The sequence below is a fragment of the Nerophis lumbriciformis genome, linkage group LG23, assembly GCF_033978685.3.
Source record: "Nerophis lumbriciformis linkage group LG23, RoL_Nlum_v2.1, whole genome shotgun sequence".
Lineage (NCBI taxonomy): Eukaryota > Metazoa > Chordata > Actinopteri > Syngnathiformes > Syngnathidae > Nerophis > Nerophis lumbriciformis.
This window is the reverse complement of record NC_084570.2, coordinates 38,955,973-38,981,660: the sequence shown is the minus strand read 5'-3', so window position 1 is coordinate 38,981,660 and position 25,688 is coordinate 38,955,973. Positions and strand designations below refer to the sequence as shown.

Below are 25,688 nucleotides of genomic sequence, written 5' to 3'. Positions count from 1 at the left end.
CTTCTTTTTTTCTATTTAACGTTAGTATGCGCACATTAAAATGCTAACACTTAGCAAATGTGCCAACAATGTCATTCTAACAGTTAGCATGTCTCACACAGCTGTATGGTGTACGGCTTCAGAAATAGAGAAAAAAGTAGATGGAAAAAGTTTGCATGTTTAAGTTAGCTAGCTAGCATGCTATCATTTGCATGCTAACAGTTAATAAGTGTCACATACCAAGTAATACGACTCTGGGGGTAAATGGTAGCAACACTAGCTCAAAAAGTTAGCACGATATTGTTAGCATGCTAGCAAGCTAACGTGACAATAATAGTTGTCACGTACCAAGTTATATGACTCTAAAGTGTACGCTTTTTCTTTGTTTCAACGTTAGCATGCCCACATTAAAATGCTAACACTTAGCAAATGTGCCAACAATGGCATTCTAACAGTTAGCATGTCTCACATGTCAATTAACACGGCTGTAAGGTGTATGGCTTTGGAAATAAAGATAAAAAGTGTAAAAGTAGATGGAAAAATGTTGCATGTTTAAGTTAGCTAGCTCCCCCCGCGACCCCAAAGGGAATAAGCGGTAGAAAATGGATGGATGGATGGAAGTTAGCTAGCTAGCATGCTATCATTTGGATGCTAAACGTTAACATGTGTCACATACCAAGTAATATTACTCTGGGGTAAATAGTAGCAAAACGAGCTCAAAACGTTAGCACGACAATGTTAGCATGCTAGCAAGCTAACGTGACAATAATAATAGTTGTCACATACCAAGTTATATGACTCTAAAGCAGGGGTCTCAAACTCAATTCACCTGGGGGCTACTGGATGCAGAAACTGGGTGAGGCTGGGCCGCAAGGAAAGATTTCTTTAAAAAATCTAACATGCACTTTTTAATGAATTCACCTTCTTTGAATGGCTATCCCGCCCTAGCAACATACTTGCCAACCCTCTCGATTTTTCCGGGAGACTCCCGAATTTCAGTGCCCCTCCCGACAATCTCCCGGGCCAACAATTCTCCCGAATTTGTCCCGATTTTCACCCGGACAACAAAATTAAGGGCGTGCCGTGATGGCACTGCCTTTAACGTCCTCTACAACCTGTCATCGCGTCCGCTTTTTCACCATACAAACAGCGTGCTGACTCAGTCACATGTTGTATGCGGCTTCTGCAGACACACGTAAGTGACTGCAAGACATACTTGATCAACAGCCATACAGGTCACACTGAGGGTGGCCGTATAAACAACCTTAACACTGTTACAAATATGTGCCACACTGTGAACCCACACCAAACAAGAATGACAAACACATTTCGGGAGAACATCCGCACCGTAAGACAACATAAACACAACAGAACAAATACCCAGAACACCTTGCAGCCCTAACTCTTTTGGGCTACAATATACACCCCCTACCACCAACCCCCCCCCCCCCCCCCCAACCGACGCACGGAGGAGGGGGTTGATGTGTCACACACCAAGCCGTACACCTTACAGCCGTGTTAATTGACGTGTGAGACATGCTAACTGTTAGAATGCCATTGTTGGCACATTTGCTAGGTGTTAGCATTTTACTGTGTGCATGCGAACGTAAAAAAGAAAAAAATCATAGAAAAAGTGTACACTTTAGAGCAGGGGTCTCAGACAATGTGGTGTGTGACACATGCTAACCGTTAGCATGTTTATGTACTCAGTGGCCTAGTGGTTAGAGTGTCCGCCCTGAGATCGGTAGGTTGTGAGTTCAAACCCCGGCCGAGTCATACCAAAGACTATAAAAATGGGACCCATTACCTCCCTGCTTGGCACTCAGCATCAAGGGTTGGAATTGGGGGTTAAATCACCAAAAATGATTCCAGGGCGCGGCACCGCTGCTGCCCACTGCTCCCCTCACCTCCCAGGGGGTGATCAAGGGGATGGGTCAAATGCAGAGGACAAATTTCACCACACCTAGTGTGTGTGTGACAATCATTGGGACTTTAACTTTAACTTTATGTTTGCTAGCAATTAAGTGCTAGCTTTTTGAGCTAATTTTGCAACCGTTTACCCTAGAGTCATATAACTACTGTTAACTGTTAGTGTGCTATCGTTACCACGCTAACAATAAAGTGCTAACTTTGTTTTTCTAACTTTACACTTTTTTCCTATAGTTTGGCAGCCATACACCTTACAATCATATACTTAAGTATTTGAAACATGCTAACTGTATGCTGGTTTATGTTAGCATGCTAACATTAAAGTGCTCGCTTTTTGAGCTAATTTTGCTATCGTTTACCTTACAGTCATATAACTTGGTATGTGACCTTTGTTAACTGTTAGCATGCCGCTAAGGGGCGGCATGGCGTAGTGGGTAGAGCAACCGTGCCAGAAACCTGAGGGTTGCAGGTTCGCTCCCCGCCTCTTATCATCCAAAAATCGCTGCCGTTGTGTCCTTGGGCGGGACACTTCACCCTTTGCCCCCGGTGCCACTCACACCGGTGAATTGAATGATGAATGATAGGTGGTGGTCGGAGGGGCCGTTGGCGCAAATTGCAGCCACGCTTCCGTCAGTCTACCCCAGCGCAGCTGTGGCTATGAAAGTAGCTTACCACCACCAGGTGTGAATGTTTGATGGGTTCTACATGTAAAGCGACTTTGGGTACTTAGAAAAGCGCTATATAAATCCCAGTTATTATTATTAACCTTAAAGTGCTAACTTTTTTAGCTTTTTGCATTATTTTTATTTTTTCCTGTAATTCCCCAGCCATACACTTTAGAGTCATATAACTTGGTATGTGACACATGCTAACTATTATTATGGTCACGTTAGCTTGCTAGCATGCTAACATTATCGTGCTAACTTTTTGAGCCAGTTTTGCTCCCATTTACCCCAGAGTCATATTACCGTATTTTCCGCACTATAAGGCGCACCGGATTATTAGCCGCACCTTCAATGAATTACATATTTCATAACTTTGTCCACCAATAAGCCGCCCCGGACTATAAGCCGCGCCTACGCTGCGCTAAAGGGAATGTCAAAAAAACAGTCAGATAGGTCAGTCAAACTTTAATAATATATTAAAAACCAGCGTTCTAACAACTCTGTTCACTCCCAAAATGTACGCAAATGTGCAATCACAAACATAGTAAAATTCAAAATAGTGCAGAGCAATAGCAACATAATGTTGCTCGAACGTTAATGTCACAACACACAAAATAAACATAGCGCTCACTTTCTGAAGTTATTCTTCATTCGTAAATCCTTCGTCTTCGGTGTCCGAAGTGAAAAGTTGGGCAAATTTACGATCCACTGGCAGATGTTGGCGTCGTCTGGCGCTGCCTCCTCGTCTTAGTGAAGGTGTGTTCGCCTTCTGTCTTCCATTGTTCCCACGCAGTTAGCAGTCTAGCTTCGAATGCCCTGTTGACACCAATATCTAGCGGCTGGAGGTCTTTTGTCAATCCACCCGGAATGACGGCGAGTATTGAATTAAGCGCGTAAGCGTGTCTCTCAATGTGCTGTTATGAGCTAGCAAATATAACAACTACACTACCCAGCATGCAACGATAGTTACGAGCATGCGCGGTAGCCCTGAGAAGCGATGTTGTATGCTGGGAGTTCGAATGTGGTTATGAGCACGCTGTGAGAAAACGTTGAGAACTCAGTTAACACGCCTCGTCTGCATTATTTATAATTAGACAGACAACACACTTAATAGGAGCCATTTTGGGGTCTTTACATAAACACACAAATGGAAATGAAACGTCACATATCCCAGCATGCACCGCGCGCTTCTTCTACGGGGAAAAAAGATGGCGGCTGTTTACCGTAGTTGCGAGACCTAAACTTTATGAAAATGAATCTTAATATTTATCCATATATAAAGCGCACCGGGTTATAAGGCGCACTGTCAGCTTTTGAGAAAGTTTGTGGTTTTTAGGTGCGCCTTATAGTGCGGAAAATACGGTACTTGGTATGTGACACTTGTGAACTTTTAGCATGGAAATGATAGATGAAAGATAGCTAACTTAAACATGCTAATTTTTTCATCTACTTTTACACTTTTTTTTTCTATTTACGAAGCCGTACACCTTATAGCCGTGTTCATTGACACGTGAGACATGCTAACTGTTAGAATGCCATTGTTGGCACATTTGCTAAGTGTTAGCATTTTAATGTGCGCACGCTAACTTTAAGTAATCTATACTTTTTTTGAATGAATAATAAAACAGTCGCCCCTGGAAAGGAAGTGAAGTAGTCTTGGTGCATGCGTGGACTGATCGGGTAGTAACTATTGGCTACTTTTTGTTGACACGTGGCATCTCGTCCTCTCTCAACAGATACGGATTCGTGGAGTTCGAAGACAACCGGGACGCCGACGACGCGGTGTACGAGTGTAACGGCAAGGAGCTGTGCGGCGAGCGGGTGATCGTGGAGCACGCCCGCGGACCGCGTCGCACCCGGGAGAGCTACGGTGGGGGTCAGTGGGGTGATAGGCGCAGTAAGTGCCGTCTATTATTCAACTCATGTGCAGTCTATTGGACACACTTCCTGCTTTATTATTAACATAAACAAGACAAAACTACATCAGTCTTAGCAGTTCATAAACTCACTTCATTCGAGTATCCTCCCAATAGTATTTCAGTTTTGCCGTTGGTTGCTACAGTGGAACCTAAAGGGTCAAAAACACGCTGCTTTGCTTTAAAGGGGTCATGTTATGAAATGTTAGACATATAAAAGACTTCCTTGACATGTTATGGTGGTTCTTTGCTCAAAATGTCTGCGCCGTTTTATTTACGTGCCTCCACTTTGACTGTGTCTTCTCCCCGTCAGCCATGTTGTAGTTTTTAGCTTCCGTATAGAGTCTACTGACAGATATAAGTTACAACTAGGGTAGTACAGTATACCGCTACTAGTATAGTATCGCGGTATAAATGAATAAAAAACGGTACTATACTCTGTTTGAAAAGAACCAGTTCGCCATTTATTTTTTTACAGGCATGACGGCGCGTCGTCACGCCGTGTCATTGCTGTTTTTACGAGCAGACGAGCATGTTTAGCAGCGCACACACAGAGTACTTACAAGCAGACACAAGAGTGTAGACAGAAAAGGGAGAATGGACGCATTTTGTCTTAAAAAGTAAAGGTGAAGTTATAACACTGAATCACCCTCAGGAAGAGGTGCTTTATTACATGGCTAACATCCATCAACAGTGTTTTAGCTACTTCTAAATGACTAATCCTGGCCTCCATGGCGACAACTGAAGTACATTTCTTACAAGTACCATTATCACTGGAGGACGAGGAATAGCTAAACATGCTTCACTACACACCGTAGGAGGATACAATAGCTCACCGGCGTCACAATGTAAACAAATGCTATGGGTGGATCTACACCTGACATCTACTTTAATGATACCAAGTACAATAGCGTATTTAGTCGATACTACTATGATTACATCAATATTTTTTATCGTCACAAAATCTTTTTTCGTTTTTTTTAAATTCATATGTTTATCAAGTCAGTAAATATGTCCCTGGACACATGCCCAGGGCCGTATTTACTGACTTTATAAACTTTGAGTACTTTCAATATGACCAATGTATGATCCTGTAACTACTTGGTATCGAATCGATACCTAAATGTGTGGTATCATCCAAAACTAATGTAAAGTATCAAACAAGAGAAGAATAAGTGATGATTACATTTTAACAGAAGTGTAGATAGAACATGTTAAAACAGAAAGTAAGCAGATATTAACTGTAAATGAACAAGTAGATTAATAATCAATTTTTACAGTTTATCCCTCATAATGTAGACAAAATAATAGGTAGATAAATGACACAATATGTTACTGCATACGTCAGCAGATTAATTAGGAGTCTTTGTTTGTTTACTTACTACTAAAAGACAAGTTGTCTAGTATGTTCACTATTTTATTTAAGGACTAAATTACAATAATAAACATATGTTTCATGTACACTAAGATTTTTTTGTTACAATAATGACAATTTTTGTGGTCCCCTTTTATTTAGAAAAGTATCTAAATACATTTTGGTATCGAGACAACCCTAGTTACAACTAGGGCTGCAACTAACAACTAATTTGATAATCGATTAATCTGTCGATTATTACTTCGATTAATAATCGGATAAAAGAGACAAACTACATTTCTATACTTATTTTGATTATTGTTTCTCAGCTGTTTGTAAATATTGCAGTTTATAAATAAAGGTTTATTTAAAAAAAAAAGTAGCCTCTGCGCATAGCATAGATCCAACAAATTGATGACTACCGTATTTTCCGCACTATAAGGCGCACCGGATTATTAGCCGCACCTTCAATGAATGGCATATTTCATAACTTTGTCCACCAATAAGCCGCCCCGGACTATAAGCCGCGCCTACGCTGCGCTAAAGGGAATGTCAAAAAAACAGTCAGATAGGTCAGTCAAACTTTAATAATATATTAAAAACCAGCGTTCTAACAACTCTGTTCACTCCCAAAATGTACGCAAATGTGCAATCACAAACATAGTAAAATTCAAAATAGTGCAGAGCAATAGCAACATAATGTTGCTCGAACGTTAATGTCACAACACACAAAATAAACATAGCGCTCACTTTCTGAAGTTATTCTTCATTCGTAAATCCTTCGTCTTCGGTGTCCGAAGTGAAAAGTTGGGCAAATTTACGATCCACTGGCAGATGTTGGCGTCGTCTGGCGCTGCCTCCTCGTCTTAGTGAAGGTGTGTTTGCCTTCTGTCATCCATTGTTCCCACGCAGTTAGCAGTCTAGCTTCGAATGCCCTGTTGACACCAATATCTAGCGGCTGGAGGTCTTTTGTCAATCCACCCGGAATGACGGCGAGTATTGAATTAAGCGCGTAAGCGTGTCTCTCAATGTGCTGTTATGAGCTAGCAAATATAACAACTACACTACCCAGCATGCAACGATAGTTACGAGCATGCGCGGTAGCCCTGAGAAGCGTTGTATGCTGGCAGTTAGCACGCTGTGAGAAAACGTTGAGAACTCAGTTAACACGCCTCGTCTGCATTATTTATAATTAGACAGACAACACACTTAATAGGAGCCATTTTGGGGTCTTTACATAAACACACAAATGGAAATGAAACGTCACATATCCCAGCATGCACCGCGCGCTTCTTCGTCATCCATTGTTCCCACGCAGTTAGCAGTCTAGCTTCGAATGCCCTGTTGACACCAATATCTAGCGGCTGGAGGTCTTTTGTCAATCCACCCGGAATGACGGCGAGTATTGAAGTAAGCGTGTCTCTTAATGTGCTGTTATGAGCTAGCAAATATAACAACTACACTACCCAGCATGCAACGATAGTTACGAGCATGCGCGGTAGCCCTGAGAAGCGTTGTATGCTGGCAGTTAGCACGCTGTGAGTAAACGTTGAGAACTCAGTTAACACGCCTCGTCTGCATTATTTATAATTAGACAGACAACACACTTAATAGGAGCCATTTTGGGGTCTTTACATAAACACACAAATGGAAATGAAACGTCACATATCCCAGCATGCACCGCGCGCTTCTTCTACGGGGAAAAAAGATGGCGGCTGTTTACCGTAGTTGCGAGACCTAAACTTTATGAAAATGAATCTTAATATTTATCCATATATAAAGCGCACCGGGTTATAAGGCGCACTGTCAGCTTTTGAGAAAATTTGTGGTTTTTAGGTGCGCCTTATAGTGCGGAAAATACGGTAAGTTAATCGCCAGCTATTTTTTTAATCGATTTAATCGATTAGCTGTTGCAGCCCTAGTTACAACTATATGCTGCTTTATATTAGAAATGGCGGATGCACGTGCATGTACGAGCCAGTCTGCCCCACAACAAGAGAATAGAGAAAAAGAAGGAATACAGCACTTGATACATTTTTACCATGTATGAATAATGCGCTAACCCAACTTCATTGATTGGAAAAACGTCAGTAATTGGGCAAATTCCGTTTAGAGGAAGTATGAAGGAAGGCAAGATTGTTTTATAAATATTTACCCGCTCATTCAGAAACAAAAACAGGCACCATAATAATATCCCATAATGTAATGTACACCATAATAGTATTCCCACTGAACAGGTGTTTGACATGTACACAAGAGAATATTGACAAAGAATTAATGATTTTAAATGTACAACGGTGCAAATATTAAATTATACTAATAATCTACATAGAAGTTTCAGTTAGTGCAATAAATAAAGTTATTTTTTTCCCGACAGACATGTTGACCAATCAGAATTGTTGATTCTCAAACAGGAAGAAAGAGGTCTCACTCTGTGTTTCGCTCTCAGCACCTATTATTTCAAAGTGGGATTAGCTGAACACAGTGAGCCCTCTTTTCACTCGTTCACAATCTTTGTCTCAGTGGGCGGAGCTTAGACAGCCCGAAACCAAAGACTTTGCTTGCCTTCTCGCAAAAATTAGGAGGGGAAAAAAATATGACCACAAAAGCAAATGTCCCAGTTGTGGTAATAATTCATCTGCAAATGGGATGGGCAATATGAGCCCATCATCATGGACCAACGATCACAAGAGGCAACAAACAAAAACACAACCTTGTTTGTCCAACTGGGTAAAAAATGTACTTTAAAATGTTTAATATTTATTTAAGTTAAATTTTTGCTTACAAAAATTAGCCATTTTATTTGTTTAGTTTATTTAGGATAAACAAGTTATTTACCGGCCCTGTGATGAGGTGGCGACTTGGCCAGGGTGTACCCCGCCTACCGCCCGAATGCAGCTGAGATAGGCTCTAGCGACCCCGAAATGGACAACCGGTAGGAAATAGATGTAAAATTACAGTACAATGTAAAACGATTAAATCATGATGCAAATTCAATGGCTGCGTGCATTATTATTATTATATATATAGTGATTACATGATAAACACTGTAGTTTAATGGGTTAAGAGCAGGATGTAGACAAAAGTTTGTCTGCATGAAACCAAATATTACTTCAAGTAAATGTTCTAATGAGTTGAATAATATGTTGATGGACAGTGTTAAAGTAACACGTCTTCCCTCACTCCTTACTTTAAAGCATTTTTATATGTTGAGTATTAAAAAAAAATCGCAATGAGTTTTTTCCTCAAAAGAGTGCAGCCCTACACAATCCTCATGAGAGTTAGGGGATGATGATAAATACTACACCTCATTGTAAAGTTGACATAAAACTGGACTCACGGAGAAGAGGACTGTGGAAAAACTAGTGAGTATCATGGATGATGGCAGTCACCCTCTGCATAGAGTTATCAGTAGCCAGAGGAGCATGTTCAGTGCTAGACTGCTTCATCCCAAGTGCAGGACTAATAGACTCAAAAACGCCTATGTCCCACACGCCATTAGACTGTACAACTCCTCAGGGGGGCTACTATGATGAAAGCAATAACAATACTGAAATAAACTGCAAGAAAAAACAGTGCAATACATTTTCATAACATGGTCACTACTGCCTAGTTTCTCTTGTTATATTCTTATTTTTACTGTTATATTTTTGTTCTTATTGCTTTTTATTTTCTATTTTATTTCCATTTATACCCCCTTTATTTACTTTTTACTTTTTAAATTTGATTTCAATTCTGTACAATGCTGCTGGAATTTCAATTTTCCCGAGGGAATTCTCCTGAAGGAATCAAAGTACGATCTATCATAAGTGTAGTACTGAGCAGCCAGGACTAGTTTGGACTCTTTTGGGTTCCACTGTACTGGCACGTCCCCTAGGACTCATTGTTTGGGCTTCCATGTGTGCGCACGTCCATCCAGCGCCTGTTCCTGTGCAACTTGTTGCACCTCCTTGTTCTTGCATAGTTTGATTGGGAGGGACAACAATTTGCCAGCAGGCACACCTTTGAAAGAAGGAACAGCTCTGAGAATCTTTGCTGTTATGTTAGCTCACCATCTGTCACTGAAGCCACACCAGGATCTTTTGAATTCATCTTTTTTAGGGGTGTAACGATTACATTCACAATTTGTGGTTGCCGGGACAATATTATTAGTTCACTTTATTCAGTGACTTAAAATGGATTCTTTTTAACAAAACAAATGTTGCCTATATTGCTGTTATTTCATGTAAAGGCATGATATTTACATGAATGATCAACACAAACAATCAAGTGAAACCTCAGTTAATGGCCAATGCATTCAACAATTTAGCTTCAATTAACGTGACCTCGAAAGGGACAAAGTGGTAGAAAATTGATGGATGGATGGATAACAAGAGGAAACATTTTCAATAAAAGTACAATGTCGACCATTTTTACAGCAGATTTACGTGCTACTGCCGCTTTTGTCTTTCAATATAAAATATCAAAAATAAAGTTCAACATCTTTTCAGGTAGAATTAACAGTAAATTTATCCGCCACTGTTAGTTGTTTTTGACATAGAGATAATACCAACATTAATAATATGATCAATTAATGTCTTCAGATGAAATGAGCAGTGCTTTGACGTGCTATTACTATTATTGGAATAAACATCTAGCATAGCAGAGAAGTCGCAAGAAGTGCAAACGCCACAACACAGAGCCATACCATATCTAACTATAAGCTACAACACAACTGTAAGCTGCCACACAACTATAAGCTACAGCACAACTTTCAGCTATAGCACAATTGCAAGTCACAACAAATGCAAACGACACAACACAACATAAACATACAACAACATAAAGACACAACACAACTATAGGCCACAACACAACAACATAAAGACACAACAACTAACTATAGGCCACAACATAAAGACAACACGACTATAGGCCACAACACAACAACTATAAGCTACAACATAAAGCCATAATATAACTATAAGCTACAACACAACTTTCCGCTACAGCACAATTGCAAGTCACAACAAATGCAAACGCCACAACACAACAACATGAAAACACAACATAAAGACACAACACAACAACATAAAAACACAACAACTATAGGCCACAACACAACAACATAAAGACACAACTATAGGCCACAACAACATAAAGACACAACACAACAATGATAGGCCACAACACAACAACATAGAGACACAACTAACTATAGGCCACGACACAACGCAACAACATAAAGACAACACAACTACAGTCCACAACACAACAACTATAAGCTACAACATAAAGCCATAATATAACAATAAGCTACAACACAACTTTCTGCTATAGCACAATTGCAAGTCACAACAAATGCAAACGCCACAACACAACATGAAAACACAACACAACAACATAGACACAACACAACAACTATTGGCCACAACACAACATAAAGACAACTACAGGCCACAACAACATAAAGACAACTACAGGCCACAACAACATAAAGACACAACACAACAACTATAGGCCACAACACAACATAAAGACACAACTAACTATAGGCCACGACACAACACAACAAAGACACAACTATAGGCCACAACACAACAACTATAAGCTACAACATAAAGCAATAATATAACTATAAGCTACAACACAACTTTCCATTATAGCCCAATTGCAAGTCACAACAAATGCAAACACCACAATACAACAACATGAAAACACAACACAACAACAACTATAGGCCACAACACAACAACATAAGGACACAACTATAGGCCACAACAACATAAAGACACAACACAACTATAGGCCACAACACAACAACTATAAGCTACAACATAAAGCCATAATATAACTAACACAACTTTCTGCTATAGCACAATTGCAAGTCACAACAAATGCAAACGCCACAACACAACAACATAAAGACACAACTATAGGCCATAACACAACATAAAGACACAACAACTAACTATAGGCCACGACACAACACAACATAAAGACACAACACAACTATAAGCTACAACATAGAGCCATAATATAACTATAAGCTACAACACAACTTTCCGCTATCGCATAATTTTAAGGCACAACAAATGCAAACGACACAACATGAAAACACAACACAGACACAACACAACATAAAGACACAACAGAAGTGACAGCAGACACGTTTTGGTGACTCACTGACTTCCTGAGACAGAAAGTTAAAAGGTGTGTAATGAGGGAAGTTGTAAAAGTAAGTCAAGTGTGACAACTTTCTAAATAACTTGTTTTACTTTTTCCATAATATTAATCTATTATGTTCAGGAAGTTGGTGCGTCGCCGTAACTTGTTCCTCTGTCACTTCCTTAGTGGCTTGAAGTTGTGTTGAGGCCTTATGCTACTGTGTTGTGTTTGTATTTTTTGTAGCAATCGTGCTGTATCAGAAAGTTGTAATTCATGATATTGTGTTGTCGCGTTTGTATTGGTTGTGACCTTGCCCTGCCAACGTAGGTTTTTGTTGTGATGAGGTGGCGGACAGACTTGAAGAAGGTTTAAGGTCCTGGTCATTAAAAGGGTTAAATGTGTCTCGTATTAAAGGATGTAGTCCATGAATCGTTATACCCCTAATATTTGAATGTCATGTGTATTTTAATATTCCACATTAACAAAGTCCTTGATGTTTCAATCTGAAAGAGTCCGGCTGAGGGCTGAGTCCATTGAGGCTAAAGATGACTGGCTAAGATGACCTTTACAATGTGTGTGTGACCTTTGCCCCCCCCTTGACCCTTGGCTGACCTAACCGGAAGCCATGACGACAGCAGCCTTTTGCCAATAGACCAGGGGTGATGGTGAGGATTGCTTTCTATGTTGACAGCAAACACACGTGGAGCGGCTCTAGTACAAACATTGCACCTTTCTTCAGCCGCCCGCCCGCGTGTCACAGGCTGAATACGCAGCTAAGATGTTGTTCAGACCGACGACATATGCACTCAAGACATCAATTATGGCATTAAATGCACACGTCACTCTACCCTCCTTACTCACATCTGGCCAGTCATGTCCTTTCTTCAAGCCACGGCCACACCTGTAACTGTGCACCCTGTGTTTGTCATCCAGGCAGCGGTTACAGCAGCAGCCGCAGCAACACTGGCAGGGAGAAGTACGGACCCCCCGTTCGTACGGAATACCGTCTGACTGTGGAGAACTTATCCAGCCGCTGCAGTTGGCAAGACCTCAAGGTACGTGCAGTCAATTCATTGAATGACAGTGAAAATGGACTCGATGATAGCAGTGATGTAACTGATGTTGGTGCACCGCCACAGCAAAATCATACACTGCAAAAACTGAAATCTAAGTAAGATTAAATATCTCAAATAAGGGTGATATTTGCTTATTTTCTGTCTGATAAGATAATTCTTCTCACTAAGCAGTTTTTATGTTAGTGTTTTATTTGTGTGGAAGACTTGCTCTACCGGGTTCTTCAGACCACCAATTACGGACCGCCTCGTTCATCTTTCTGAACAATGATTTATTTTGCAAAAAAAGTTTGTTGTTTTTTTTCAGTCATTTCTGTCCGTCTCGCCCTCTCTCTCGTTCGGGCTCTGGTTTTCTCTCCACCATCAACAACCCTGGCTGCTGCTCTTTAACAGAGCGACCGGTGATTAGATAAGCCAGCCTAGGTGTGCCATCTACGCACCTGTCGCGAATCTCGAAACCGGTCCTGGCACACCCCCTTCGCTGCAGGTCCGCAGGCCACGCCCCCCACATACCTTCAATATTACCTCCTGGGGCGCTCATTCAGCCTCTGCTCGGACCACAAACCCCTCCGGTGGCTCCACCGCATGAAAGATGCCAACGCGCGGATCACCTGTTGGTATCTAGCTTTTCAACCCTACAACTTCAGAGTGGTTCACAGACCGGGTGCACAGATGGCCGTGGCAGACTTCCTTTTCCGCTCCCTCATGGGGAGCGGGAAAACCCCGGCCAATTTGTGCCCAAAATTACGGGGTGCGAAAGGTGCGTACTTACATCTATCTTGACCCTATGCTTTTGTCTCTCGTACCAAATTTCCACTGGCACCATAGGGTACTTGTGCACATCCCTGTGAACACACCTAATTTTTAGCCGTGTTGCCTGCCTCAAAGCCCTGGGTCGAACCAGGTTCTGGTGGATCATGGTCTGCTCGCAGCCCGAATCCACCATCGCCTGGTATGTACTCCCTTGTATCCTTACCGTGATACAGTACGTCTCACCAGGGCCAGGGGAGGGCACTTTAGGGCCGGCCACCCGAGTCACGCACCCCATCTCCCCCTGCGGAAGTCCCTGACGCGCGTGATCGGGCCGACCACGCCTCCAGCACGCCTGCCCAAGCGTTTGAGGGGCCGTCTGCGCAGGAGATGTTCTGAAGGCAACAGCCGGGACCTGCGGAGAATGAGTGGAGGGAGAGTCACACGGGTCATGTTTGGGAATTTGCAATACTCCCTCTTCCTTTTGTTGCACGCTTTGTCTGCGCGTTGTGGGTGCCGGTTGCGCGCTTTTTCCGCGCAATGTGGGTACCGGTTGCGCGCTTTTTCCGCGCCATGTGGGTGCCGGTTGCGCGAATTGTCCGCGTGTTGTGGGTGCCGGTTGCACGCTTTGTCCGCGCGTTGTGGGTGCTGGTTGCGCCTCGCGGTGAACGGCCAGGTGGTCCACGGCGAGTGTCAACGCTGCTGCGAGGTCCCCAGCCGGTGGTACCGGATCCAGTTGGGTGTCGGGATCGCCTCCAGGAACTGCTCCCGGATGATTTGGTCCAAGAGTCGGCCGTCTCCCTCTCCCGGCTGCTGCTCTTTAACAGAGCGACTGGTGATTAGATAAGCCAGCACAGGTGTGCCATCTACTCACCTGTCGCTAATCTCGAAACCGGTCCTGGCACACCCCGCTTCGCTGCAGGTCCGCAGGCCAGGCCCCCCCACAACTTGTTTTAAGTGTTTTGGTTCTAAATTATCTCAGTAAGATATTACAGCTTGTTGCTGAGATTTGATGACCTATATTAAGTAAAACATGCTCGAAACTAGAATATCAACTGTAGCAAAGCTGTGTCATCAACACTCACAAGTATAAAACTGCTTTTTCAAAGTCATAATTTCTTATTTCAAGCATGAAATAGAAAATCATGACTTTGACACAATTGTGTCTCATAATTAAAACAGATGACAGCCAAATGGACTTTGCTGTTTTATTTTCAATGAAACAAGAGAAAGATGTACTCTTATAGTAGTACAGTTGGCACGGTACAGTAAACTGACAGTTAATATTTAGACATTTGACATTTCAAACAATTTTGAACAGAAATAGTTCATGCACATTCAGATAAATTCTTCAAAATTACAATTAAAATTTTGTGTGTGTGTGTGTTCCTTGCGCACTAATTAACTCCACAGTGAAGTTTTAGTGAATTTACCGAGGAATTTGTTCCTTGCGCACTAATTAACTCCACGGTGACGTTTTAGTGAATTTACCGAGGAATTTGTGACAGTGAAACAATACAAAAATAATGTTGTAAGTTAATTGTACTAACACAGACACTCGTAAAAATGTTAGCATATTAGCTCATGCTAACGACGCCAACTTGGTTACATTATCATAGCACGTACAAATATGCATGAAAACACTCCTACAGACATCATACATGGGACGCTTTAGTAAGTAAGAATTGTTTTAGTTGTATTGTAAAACTTACAAATGTTGCTTGGTGTGATGAATGAAGAATCCATACGAGTAGAAACGCTATGGACTAGAAGACTGGACAGCACTTGTGCTTCTGGTTCAAATCTTTAAAGGCCATTGTAAGTTAATAATACTGACAGACACTTGTAAATGTGATAGTATTAGAGATGTCACGGTGTCTTTTAATCTATAACATCGTAAGTTTTATTTAAAAAAAAAAACGCATTCAAAAAAACATTGTTAATAAAAACACTTTCATGGACCTCAAGTAGAAATTGAATGTGCACATGAAAGCAACACAAGTGCGCAATATAACGGCAGAAAGAAAATAATAACATAAATAAATAAAATAGATGTGAAACTTGTGCAAGATGGCACCTTAAGGATACAAGAGATAAAGAAAACCAGTTTTGCAAGGTAACACCTGATGGTCATAAGAGGTAACTGCACTTTTTGTCCATATACCGTAGATACAAATAGTGTTGATGTATGAGATCTAGTCTTACACATTATGGGCAAAATAACAATTAGATTACTTTTATCAATATTGAAAGGTGACTTCATCATGTCATTGCTAATGTCTAACAAAAAGGTTACCTTCTCCATATATTTAAAGACAAATATTGGTCTTTATATCAACGTGCCATCATTACATGATGCCTTTATCTCTCTTTTTACATTTTGATTAGGGTTTACAACCATTAACCTGACTCTCGCCAGACCCTTGTAGTTCGGCTGAGCTCCACACAAGGATCTGGGATCGAAGGCATTGCAAACTCCTTCCAGAGAGCAAAAAATAATGAAACAATCAGGATCGCCGGGCAGAACTGTTTTGAAGGCATTTATTGGTGGCAAGGATGTTTTGGCTCTTCTTCCGACCGGGTTTGGATTTCCCAGCGAGGCTCTCATCAGCGTCACAGCTTGATTTCCTTGTGAGTGGTTGAAGTAGCACGTCATTCAAGATAACGGACACGTGCTTTATCCAATCACATACAATGATTTGTTTACAAGGCCCCGCCTTCGTAAATATATCTCCTATTGAGAAGTCCCAGATTCTTGTGTGGCGCTCAGCCAACTACAAGGATCTGGCCAGAGTCAGGTTATACGACCATTAGTCGACAATAAAATTGACAATAGTTGTGACGTCGTCACTCGTGTTTTCCTGGACGGAAGTGGGTCACTCGCCAAAACAACGCCAGTAAACATGTAAAGTGTGAGGACATTTCCTCTTATTCTTGTTAAAAACAGGAATACTTTGCTAAACAGAGCAATTGAGAGGACACACAAACATGACACAAAACAATCTAAAAGTAGTGAAACAAAAATGAATATTATCAACAACAGTATCAATATTAGTAACAATTTCAACATAGCAGTGATTAAAAATCCATCATTGACATTATCATTACAGACATTTATTAAAAAAAAAAAAAAAAAGAATATTGTCACAGTGGCTTACACTTGCATCGCATCTCATAAGCTTGTGTCCAATATTTTCCACATAGATAAAATAATTCATATTTTTGGTTCATTTAATAAATGATAAATGGGTTGTACTTGTATAGCGCTTTTCTACCTTCAAGGTACTCAAAGCGCTTTGACACTACTTCCACATTTACCCATTCACACACACATTCACACACTGATGGAGGGAGCTGCCATGCAAGGCGCTAACCAGCACCCATCAGGAGCAAGGGTGAAGTGTCTTGCTCAGGACACAACGGACATGACGAGGTTGGTACTAGGTGGGGATTGAACCAGGGACCCTCGGGCCGCGCACGGCCATTCTCCCACTGCGCCACGCCGTCCCTAATAGTTAAAACAAATTTAAATAATGGATCCCATATTCCAATACATGACTCATTATTATCTAAACTAAAAGCATTTTTTTCTACTGATATCATCTCCATAGCTTGTCAGAATGTGTTGGACTATCAACATCTATCAATTTTCTTTTTAATCTCTCAATTGCTCTGTTTATTTGTTGCTGGGTCGGGTTTGGTTTTGGAATTGGATTGCATTATTATGGTATTGTTTTGTTGGATTGATTAATGAAACATTTAAAAAAGGAATTCTTTGCTCATTTTGCAAAGTGGACCTAGTTTTTGTGGCAGTACATCTGTGATACGCCAGCACAAGAAGTCGGACGTGTGGTGGGAGGATGTGCTCTAAACCTCGGTAAGATTGTTAGCTTATGCCTTGCTAGCAGCTAACAAGAGTGAGACCAAGTTGTGTGGAAAAAATATTAGAATAATTATATAAAAGTTATCACACAACTCTTACGCTTAAGATAAGGCGACAGCATGCAGACAAAGCAATCACAAAGCCCCCAGCACATTCCGTCACATATGTGTGACCACTCCCTAGAGGCAGCCTCAGTCATGTTAACTAGGGAACTCCCGAATAAATAGAGTGCGGGGGCTGTACCTTAGAGTGTGCAGCCTCAAACGTTCCCCCTCATGAGCAAAATTGAACTCTGTCTCTGTCTGATTCTTTGCTTTTTGTCTCGTTTAATAGTTCGGTGTTTGAACCTGACAAAAATTACTCATTTTAGCCAACTTAACTTTGTCTACATCACTTCAAATACCTTTTTAAAGCAGCCTCAATCTGCAACGCTAAAAAAAAGGCACTCTAACAAAGGCAAACCACGAGTGAACACACACACCGATGTGGAGGTATCATAAGATAAAACATACTATTAACTAGCTACACATTGAGTCTATTTGCAGTGCCGTCAAAAAAGGCATTGTAACAAATGCAAACCGCGCGTGCGCACCTGAACAGAGACACACACACACACACAGGCACCAATGTGAAGGTATCATAAGATGAAACATAAAATCTATTAAATAGGCAACATTTGAAGAATGAATCAAATATATAATTCTACACATTGAGTCTATTAGAGTGGTAACACTGCCAATAGTTAATAGTCAATATATCAGCTTTTTAATGATTTTCTTTTTGCATAAGTTAGATGTTGCGTTTTATTACTATTGTAACTGTTGCTTTTTATACATAAACAAGGTTAAATGTTTTCTTTTTTAGCACTTTGCCTTTCCTTTCTTTTAAATGGACAACATTTGATCAGTCATTTTAAATTTGTAACATCCGAATGAGCAGCGCAGTTACAGTATAAATAAATATTTATGAAGGAATTAGTCATTGTTGTTGTTCATGAGAACATGCTCAAAAAACTTAGGCTGCATTAAGAAGTCAATGGAAAAATTGTCGCCATTAAATATGTATATATATATATATATATATAACTACTTTATCTGATTAAGATAATACTTGACTTATCAACTATCAAAATAATCCTTAGTTGCAGCCCTAATTTTGACAGAAGTATCGCCACCTCATCGCAGGGCCAACACAGATAGACAGACAACATTCATTCCGCCCGATTGTAGCTGAGATAGGCTCCAGCGCCCCCCGCGACCCCGAAGGGAATAAGCGGTAGAAAATGGATGGATGGATGTTTTCAATGTGTGTACATGTAGATGCTGTATCGGGACAGATCCAGTAAGAGTTTGAGCAGATGGCACGGCCGCTCTACCAGCCGAGCCATGCTGCCCCAAATAAAGGGTTTTTTATTTTTATTTTTATTATTATTATGTCTGTAAGCAAAGAAAAATCCATAAATGAGTTGCACCGTCTTCTAAGCCGCAGGGTTGGAAGCGTGGGGGAAAATGTCCGAAATTTACAGTACTTGTTCATTTCCTGTTAATATCTGCTTACTTCCTGTTTGAACATGTTCTATCTACACTTCTATTAAAATGTAATAACTTATTCTTCTGTTTGATACTTTACATTAGTTTTGGTGATGCCACACATTTGGGTATCAATCCGATACCAAGTTGTTACAGGATCATACATTGGTCATAATTAAAGTTCTCCTGTGTCCAGGGACGTATTTCATCACTTTATAAACAATGACAAAATATTTTGTGATAATACATATCGATGCAATCATTGTAGTATCGACTACATACGTCTCTTGTACTTTGTATTGTTACAGTGGATCTTTGTATAGATCCATTTGTTTACATTGAGGAGCACTGGCTTGCTGTTAGCGGTGAGCTACTGTATCCTCCTGCGGTGTTTAGCTATTCCTCGTCCTCCAGTGATAATGGTACTTGTAAGAAACTTACTTAATTTGTCGCCATGGAGGCCAGGATTAGTGATTTAGAAGTAGCTAAAACACTGTGGAGGGACGGTGTGGCGTGGCTGGGAGAGTGGCCGTGCCAGCAACCTGAGGGTTCCTGGTTCAATCCTCACCTTCTACCAACCTCGTCACGTCCGTTGTGTCCTTGAGCAAGACACTTCACCCTTGCTCCTGATGGGTGGTGGTTAGGGCCTTGCATGGCAGCTCCCGCCACCATTGTGTGAATGTGGAAATAGTGTCAAAGTGCTTTGAGTACCTTGAAGTTAGAAAAGCGCCTTTTTAGGCCTAATGATGTCCATTCTCTTGTTTCTGCTTGTGTCTGCTCTGTGTATTGACTCACATGCACCTCGGCTCATATTACCAGCAATGTACACGGAATAAAAGGCAGTATAGTACCTTTTGTTTATTGATTAGTACTGTGGTACTAATATAGGCCAGCTATTCAAGTATTTCTCCTAAAATACTCAAGGCTATACAATGTTTAATCCAGTGAATTGATAGATGACTAAAATAATCAATAACTGCTGCCATAGAGCTACTTTGACAAAGTATGACTGGCAACATTTCAATTGTACGCAATTGAGTTTTTATGCTATTAATAAACACTTTAACTTCCAAGAGTCAAGCGAAAATATTCATGTTGAAATATTTCAAATTCAACAAGATGGTAAAATGTGCGTCTTAATCTTGTCTAGGATTTCATGCGGCAGGCCGGAGAGGTCACCTACGCCGACGCCCACAAGGAGCGCGCCAATGAGGGCGTGATCGAGTTCCGCAACAAGTCGGACATGAAGCACGCCATCGACAAGTTTGACGGCATGGAAATCAACGGGAGAAAGATCCGTCTGGTGGAGGACCGTCCTCGCAGGCGCAGGTCCTACTCCGGCAGCCGCTCCAGGTAGGACTTGCTTTCCTGTTGGTGCCGCCGTCGCTAACGCCACTCCTCTCTGCTCGCTAACGCCACTCCTCTCTGCTCGCTAACGCCACTCCTCTCTGCTCGCTAACGCCACTCCTCTCTGCTCGCTAACGCCACTCCTCTCTGCTCGCTAACGCCACTCCTCTCTGCTCGCTAACGCCACTCCTCTGCTCGCTAACGCCACTCCTCTCTGCTCGCTCCTCGCCACTCCTCTGCTCGCTCCTCGCCACTCCTCTGCTCGCTGCTCGCCACTCCTCTCTGCTCGCCACTCCTCTCTTCTCGCCGACGCCACTCCTCTCTTCTCGCCGACGCCACTCCTCTCTTCTCGCCGACGCCACTCCTCCCTTCTCGCCGACGCCACTCCTCTTTTCTCGCCGACGCCTCTCCTCTCTTCTCGCCGACGCCACTCCTCTTCTCTCTTCTCGCCGACGCCACTCCTCTTCTCTCTTCTCGCCGACGCCACACCTCTTCTCTGTTCTCGCCGACGCCACACCTCTCCTCTCTTCTCGCCGACGCCACTCCTCTCCTCTCTTCTCGCCGACGCCACTCCTCTCCTCTCTTCTCGCCGACGCCACTCCTCTCCTCTCTTCTCGCCGACGCCACTCCTCTCCTCTCTTCTCGCCGACGCCACTCCTCTCCTCTCTTCTCGCCGACGCCACTCCTCTCCTCTCTTCTCGCCGACGCCACTCCTCTCCTCTCTTCTCGCCGACGCCACTCCTCTCCTCTCTTCTCGCCGACGCCACTCCTCTCCTCTCTTCTCGCCGACGCCACTCCTCTCCTCTCTTCTCGCCGACGCCACTCCTCTCCTCTCTTCTCGCCGACGCCACTCCTCTCCTCTCTTCTCGCCGACGCCACTCCTCTCCTCTCTTCTCGCCAGCGCCTCTCTTCTCGCCGACGCCACTCCTCTCTTCTCGCCGACGCCACGCCTCTCTGCTCGCCGACGCCACGCCGCTCTGGTGGCCAACGCCACGCCGCTCTGGTGGCCAACGCCATTCCTCTCTTCTCGCTAGCGCCGCTCTGGTCGCTAACGCCGCGCCTCTCTGGTCGCTAACGCCACGCCTTTCTCGTCGCAGATCTCGCAGCCGTCGGCGTTCCCACAGCAGGAGCCGCAGGAGCCGAAGCTCCAGGAGTCCATCCAGATCCAAATCTAGGTGAGAGAAAATAGTGTCACACTTAATTAGCAATACATATTAAGATTGTATATCATTTGGCATATCAATTATAATGCCATCATTTTAATTGATATGCCAAAAAACATGTATGGAAGTATTATTGTAGTAAAACTATTTGAAAACGTTAATCTCAATCTGTGTGTCTGTAATCTGATTTATTGTGTCTGTGTACTTATTTGTGTGTCTGTATCAATCTGTGTCTGTAATCTGATTCATTGTTTGTGTACTAATTTGTGTGTATATCTCAATGTGTGTCTGTAATCTGATTCATTGTGTTAGTGTACTAATTTGTGTGTATATCTCAATGTGTGTCTGTAATCTGATTCATTGTGTTAGTGTACTAATTTGTGTGTATATCTCAATGTGTCTGTAATCTGATTCATTGTGTCTGTGTACTAATTTGTGTGTCTGTAGCTCAATTTTTGTGTCTGTAATCTGATTCATTGTCAGTGTACTAATTTGTGTGTCTGTATCTCAATCTGTCTGTAATCTGATTCATTGGGTTTGTGTACTAATTTGTGTGTATATCTCAATTAACCCAAGAAAAGAATGTTATTGTAAGTTAATAATAACACAGACACTCGTAAACCTAACATATTAGCTAATGCTAACGCGCTAGCATTTACAAGTATGCATGAAAACACTCCTACAGACATCACGCACGGGACACTTAAGTAGGTAAGAATTGTTTTAGTTATATTGTAAAACTTACAAATGTTGCTTGGAGAGATTAATTATCAATCCTCTTGAGTAGAAACGCCATGGACGGCTACAAAATGGAACTGCACTTGTACTTACGGTTGAAAGCACTAGGACACTGCAGCACACTACACTAAGCAAACTCGTCCAAAAGATGGCAGCATAGCACAAACACCTTTTACAGTGTATTTGCTTTTTTTTTTTTTTTAATACTATTTTTATTATGGCCGTCAGCAAGGGAAAATCCCTAAAAAATAATAGCTGCAGAGTTGAAAGTGTAGGAAAAAAGTAGCGGCTTATAGTCCGGAATGTATGTTGCACAATCCTACTTTAAAAAATGAAACAAACTCCTCCTCAGGACTTTGACCAAACGAGCCCTAATTAAAATGGCCGATACTAGACAGATTAACGATGATAAACTGCCATGGAGTTTTGCCTGTGCCACAAATGTGGGCGTGGCATGGCGCCAAACTTTGATCTGATGTTTCACCACAAGACAGCAAATGTTAATAACTGTGTTCCACGATTGTTGATCATAACTGGTAGAAATGATGGTGGCACCCTGCTGGGGTCAGTACCTCTTCAGAAGTGTTGGTAGTGACTCTGCCTGTTCAGTTCTTAGTTCATTCTTGTAAGTGATTGTGGTTTTTGTTTAATCCTGGCAGGTCCGGTTCCCGTAGCAACAAGCGCTCCAAGTCTGGAGACCGCAAGTCCACCTCTCGTAGACGCAGGTCGCCCTCGCGCTCAAAGTCCAAATCCCGCTCGCACAGGTCCGGCTCTCCGTCCCCGGAGCGCAAGTCCAAGTCCCGCTCAAAGAGTCGCTCCAAGGTCCGGTCCGAGCGAGACTCTCGGAGCCGGTCCAAGGAGAAGGCGGACCAGAAGTCCCGCAGCCGCTCGCCCTCCCCCGTGGAGAACGGGAACGGGGAGCGGGACGCAAAGTCTGCGTCCCGCTCCCCGTCTCCTCGGGAGGAGGAGCGCCAGTCCAGGTCCAAGTCCAAGTCCAGGGAGAAGCGCTCAGTGTCTGGCTCCAGGTCTAGATCTGCTTCTCAGGATTAGCACACCTGAGCTTCCATCCTTGAAGCAGCACTTCCTGTCCTTAAATCCTTCATTCTGCTTTTCTTGTCCTCGTTGCTGGCCCACTCATTTGGAATTATTATTATTATTATTATTATTGATCTGGATCCCAATCTGTGTGTCTGTATATCAATCTGATATTGTGTGTATTCACTTGCAGGTGTGTTACATCCATGTAGGTGTGTGTTAGATCCACGTACGTGTGTGTTGGATCCACGTACGTGTGTGTTGGATCCACGTACGTGTGTGTTGGATCCACGTACGTGTGTGTTGGATCCACGTACGTGTGTGTTGGATCCACGTACGTGTGTGTTGGATCCACGTACGTGTGTGTTGGATCCACGTACGTGTGTGTTGGATCCACGTACGTGTGTGTTGGATCCACGTACGTGTGTGTTGGATCCACGTACGTGTGTGTTGGATCCACGTACGTGTGTGTTGGATCCACGTACGTGTGTGTTGGATCCACGTACGTGTGTGTTGGATCCACGTACGTGTGTGTTGGATGCACGTACGTGTGTGTTGGATGCACGTACGTGTGTGTTGGATCCACGTACGTGTGTGTTGGATCCACGTACGTGTGTGTTAGAGCCACGTACGTGTGTGTTAGATCCACGTAGGTGTGTGTTAGATCCACGTAGGTGTGTGTGTTAGATCCATGTAGGTGTGTGTGTTAGATCCATGTTGGTGTGTGTGTGTCAGATCCAAGTAGGTGTGTGTTAGAGCCACGTACGTGTGTGTTAGATCCACGTAGGTGTGTGTTAGATCCACGTAGGTGTGTGTGTTAGATCCATGTAGGTGTGTGTGTTAGATCCATGTTGGTGTGTGTGTGTCAGATCCAAGTAGGTGTGTGTTAGAGCCACGTAGGTGTGTGTTAGATCCATGTAGGTGTGTGTGTGTCAGATCCAAGTAGGTGTGTGTTAGAGCCACATAGGTGTGTGTGTTGGATCCATGTAGGTGTGTGTGTTAGATCCATGTAGGTGTGTGTGTTAGATCCACGTAGGTGTGTGTGTTAGATCCACGTAGGTGTGTGTTAGATCCATGTACGTGTGTGTTAGATCCATGTACGTGTGTTTTAGATCCATGTAGGTGTGTGTTAGATTTACGTACGTGTGTGAGATCCACGTACGTGTGTTGGATCCACATAGGTGTGTGTTATCCAAGAACGTGTGTTTTTAGATGTAAAACACGTATTTGGAGCAAAATCACAAGTACAAGGATCTGAGTACACACATCAGATGGATATACAGACACACATCAGTACACACAAATTAGATTACAGACTCACAGATTGAGATCCATGTTTGCAAACAGTTTTGCTCCAATAATACTTCCATCGTCTAATTAGTTGGCATGAAACGTTCTCAACTAGTTCCAACTTTACAAAGTATGCGGTGTCTCTTTTTGCTATCAATCGTCACATTGCATCAAATGTGCATTTTTTTGTAAGCGTACGATGAATTAAAGACGGAAATAAAATCCTGTGGGATGTATGTTGTGTAATTGTAATAAATGCAGACGAGTCATGTTCAGAACTACATTCTAGATGACATACAACCATCCTCAACGGGGCTACCGCGCATGCTTGTCACTACTGTTGCATGCTGGGTAGTGCAGTTCATTACATCACAGGATCTATGAGCTACATATAGTCCAGTCATTGTCAAACTGTGGTACGACAAACAATCACTTGATTCAAGTACAGTTTTATTTTCCTGAATTCAAACTAATGTTGGAGTGGCTAAAATATATGAAATAAAACCTCTGCCTTGTTTCTAATGAACTACAACGCTACTGTAGTTTAATGTCACTCATCACATGTCTAGCTAGCAATGTGCACATAGACACATTTAGTCGGATTAAAAAATGCATCATGTAAACACACCATTTAGGATATTCCGACCCGATCTCACACGTTCGGATCAAAATTACCTTCTGATCGAGACATGTTTATATGTGCATAATCACTGACTGTAAACAAAGTTATCTGTGACGTCAGCTACACTTTGGTACTGCACTCAACTTCATATTGTCTCATGCAAACGGGAACATGGCTGCCGGTGTTTGACACAGCACTGCAGTTTGTTTATTCTTAATTTCTGTCGGCCCTCTGAAGACTCTCCTCCAGTTCAACTGAATGTTTCCAG

The 25,688-nt window shown here is 42.4% G+C and overlaps 1 protein-coding gene across 5 annotated transcripts in view; it reads left to right on the top strand.

Annotated features, from left to right (window-relative positions):
- Positions 1-25,067, top strand: part of srsf6b (serine and arginine rich splicing factor 6b) — a 25,780-nt gene extending 713 nt beyond the window's left edge. The window contains exons 2-8 of one of the 5 annotated variants that reach the window (XM_072915899.1): positions 4,310-4,470; positions 12,924-13,045; positions 20,376-20,578; positions 21,670-21,747; positions 23,133-24,035; positions 24,254-24,339; positions 24,388-25,067. In XM_072915899.1, the coding sequence (XP_072772000.1) occupies positions 4,310-4,470; positions 12,924-13,045; positions 20,376-20,578; positions 21,670-21,747; positions 23,133-23,523 (955 nt within the window). In that variant the 3' untranslated portion in view covers positions 23,524-24,035; positions 24,254-24,339; positions 24,388-25,067. Of the gene's footprint in view, positions 1-4,309; positions 4,471-12,923; positions 13,046-20,375; positions 20,579-21,669; positions 21,748-23,132; positions 24,057-24,253 lie in introns of all 5 variants that reach the window. The other 4 variants (XM_061985571.2, XM_061985570.2, XM_061985569.2 and 1 more) reach the window with 4 other exon arrangements.
- Positions 25,068-25,688: the final 621 nt, after the last annotated feature.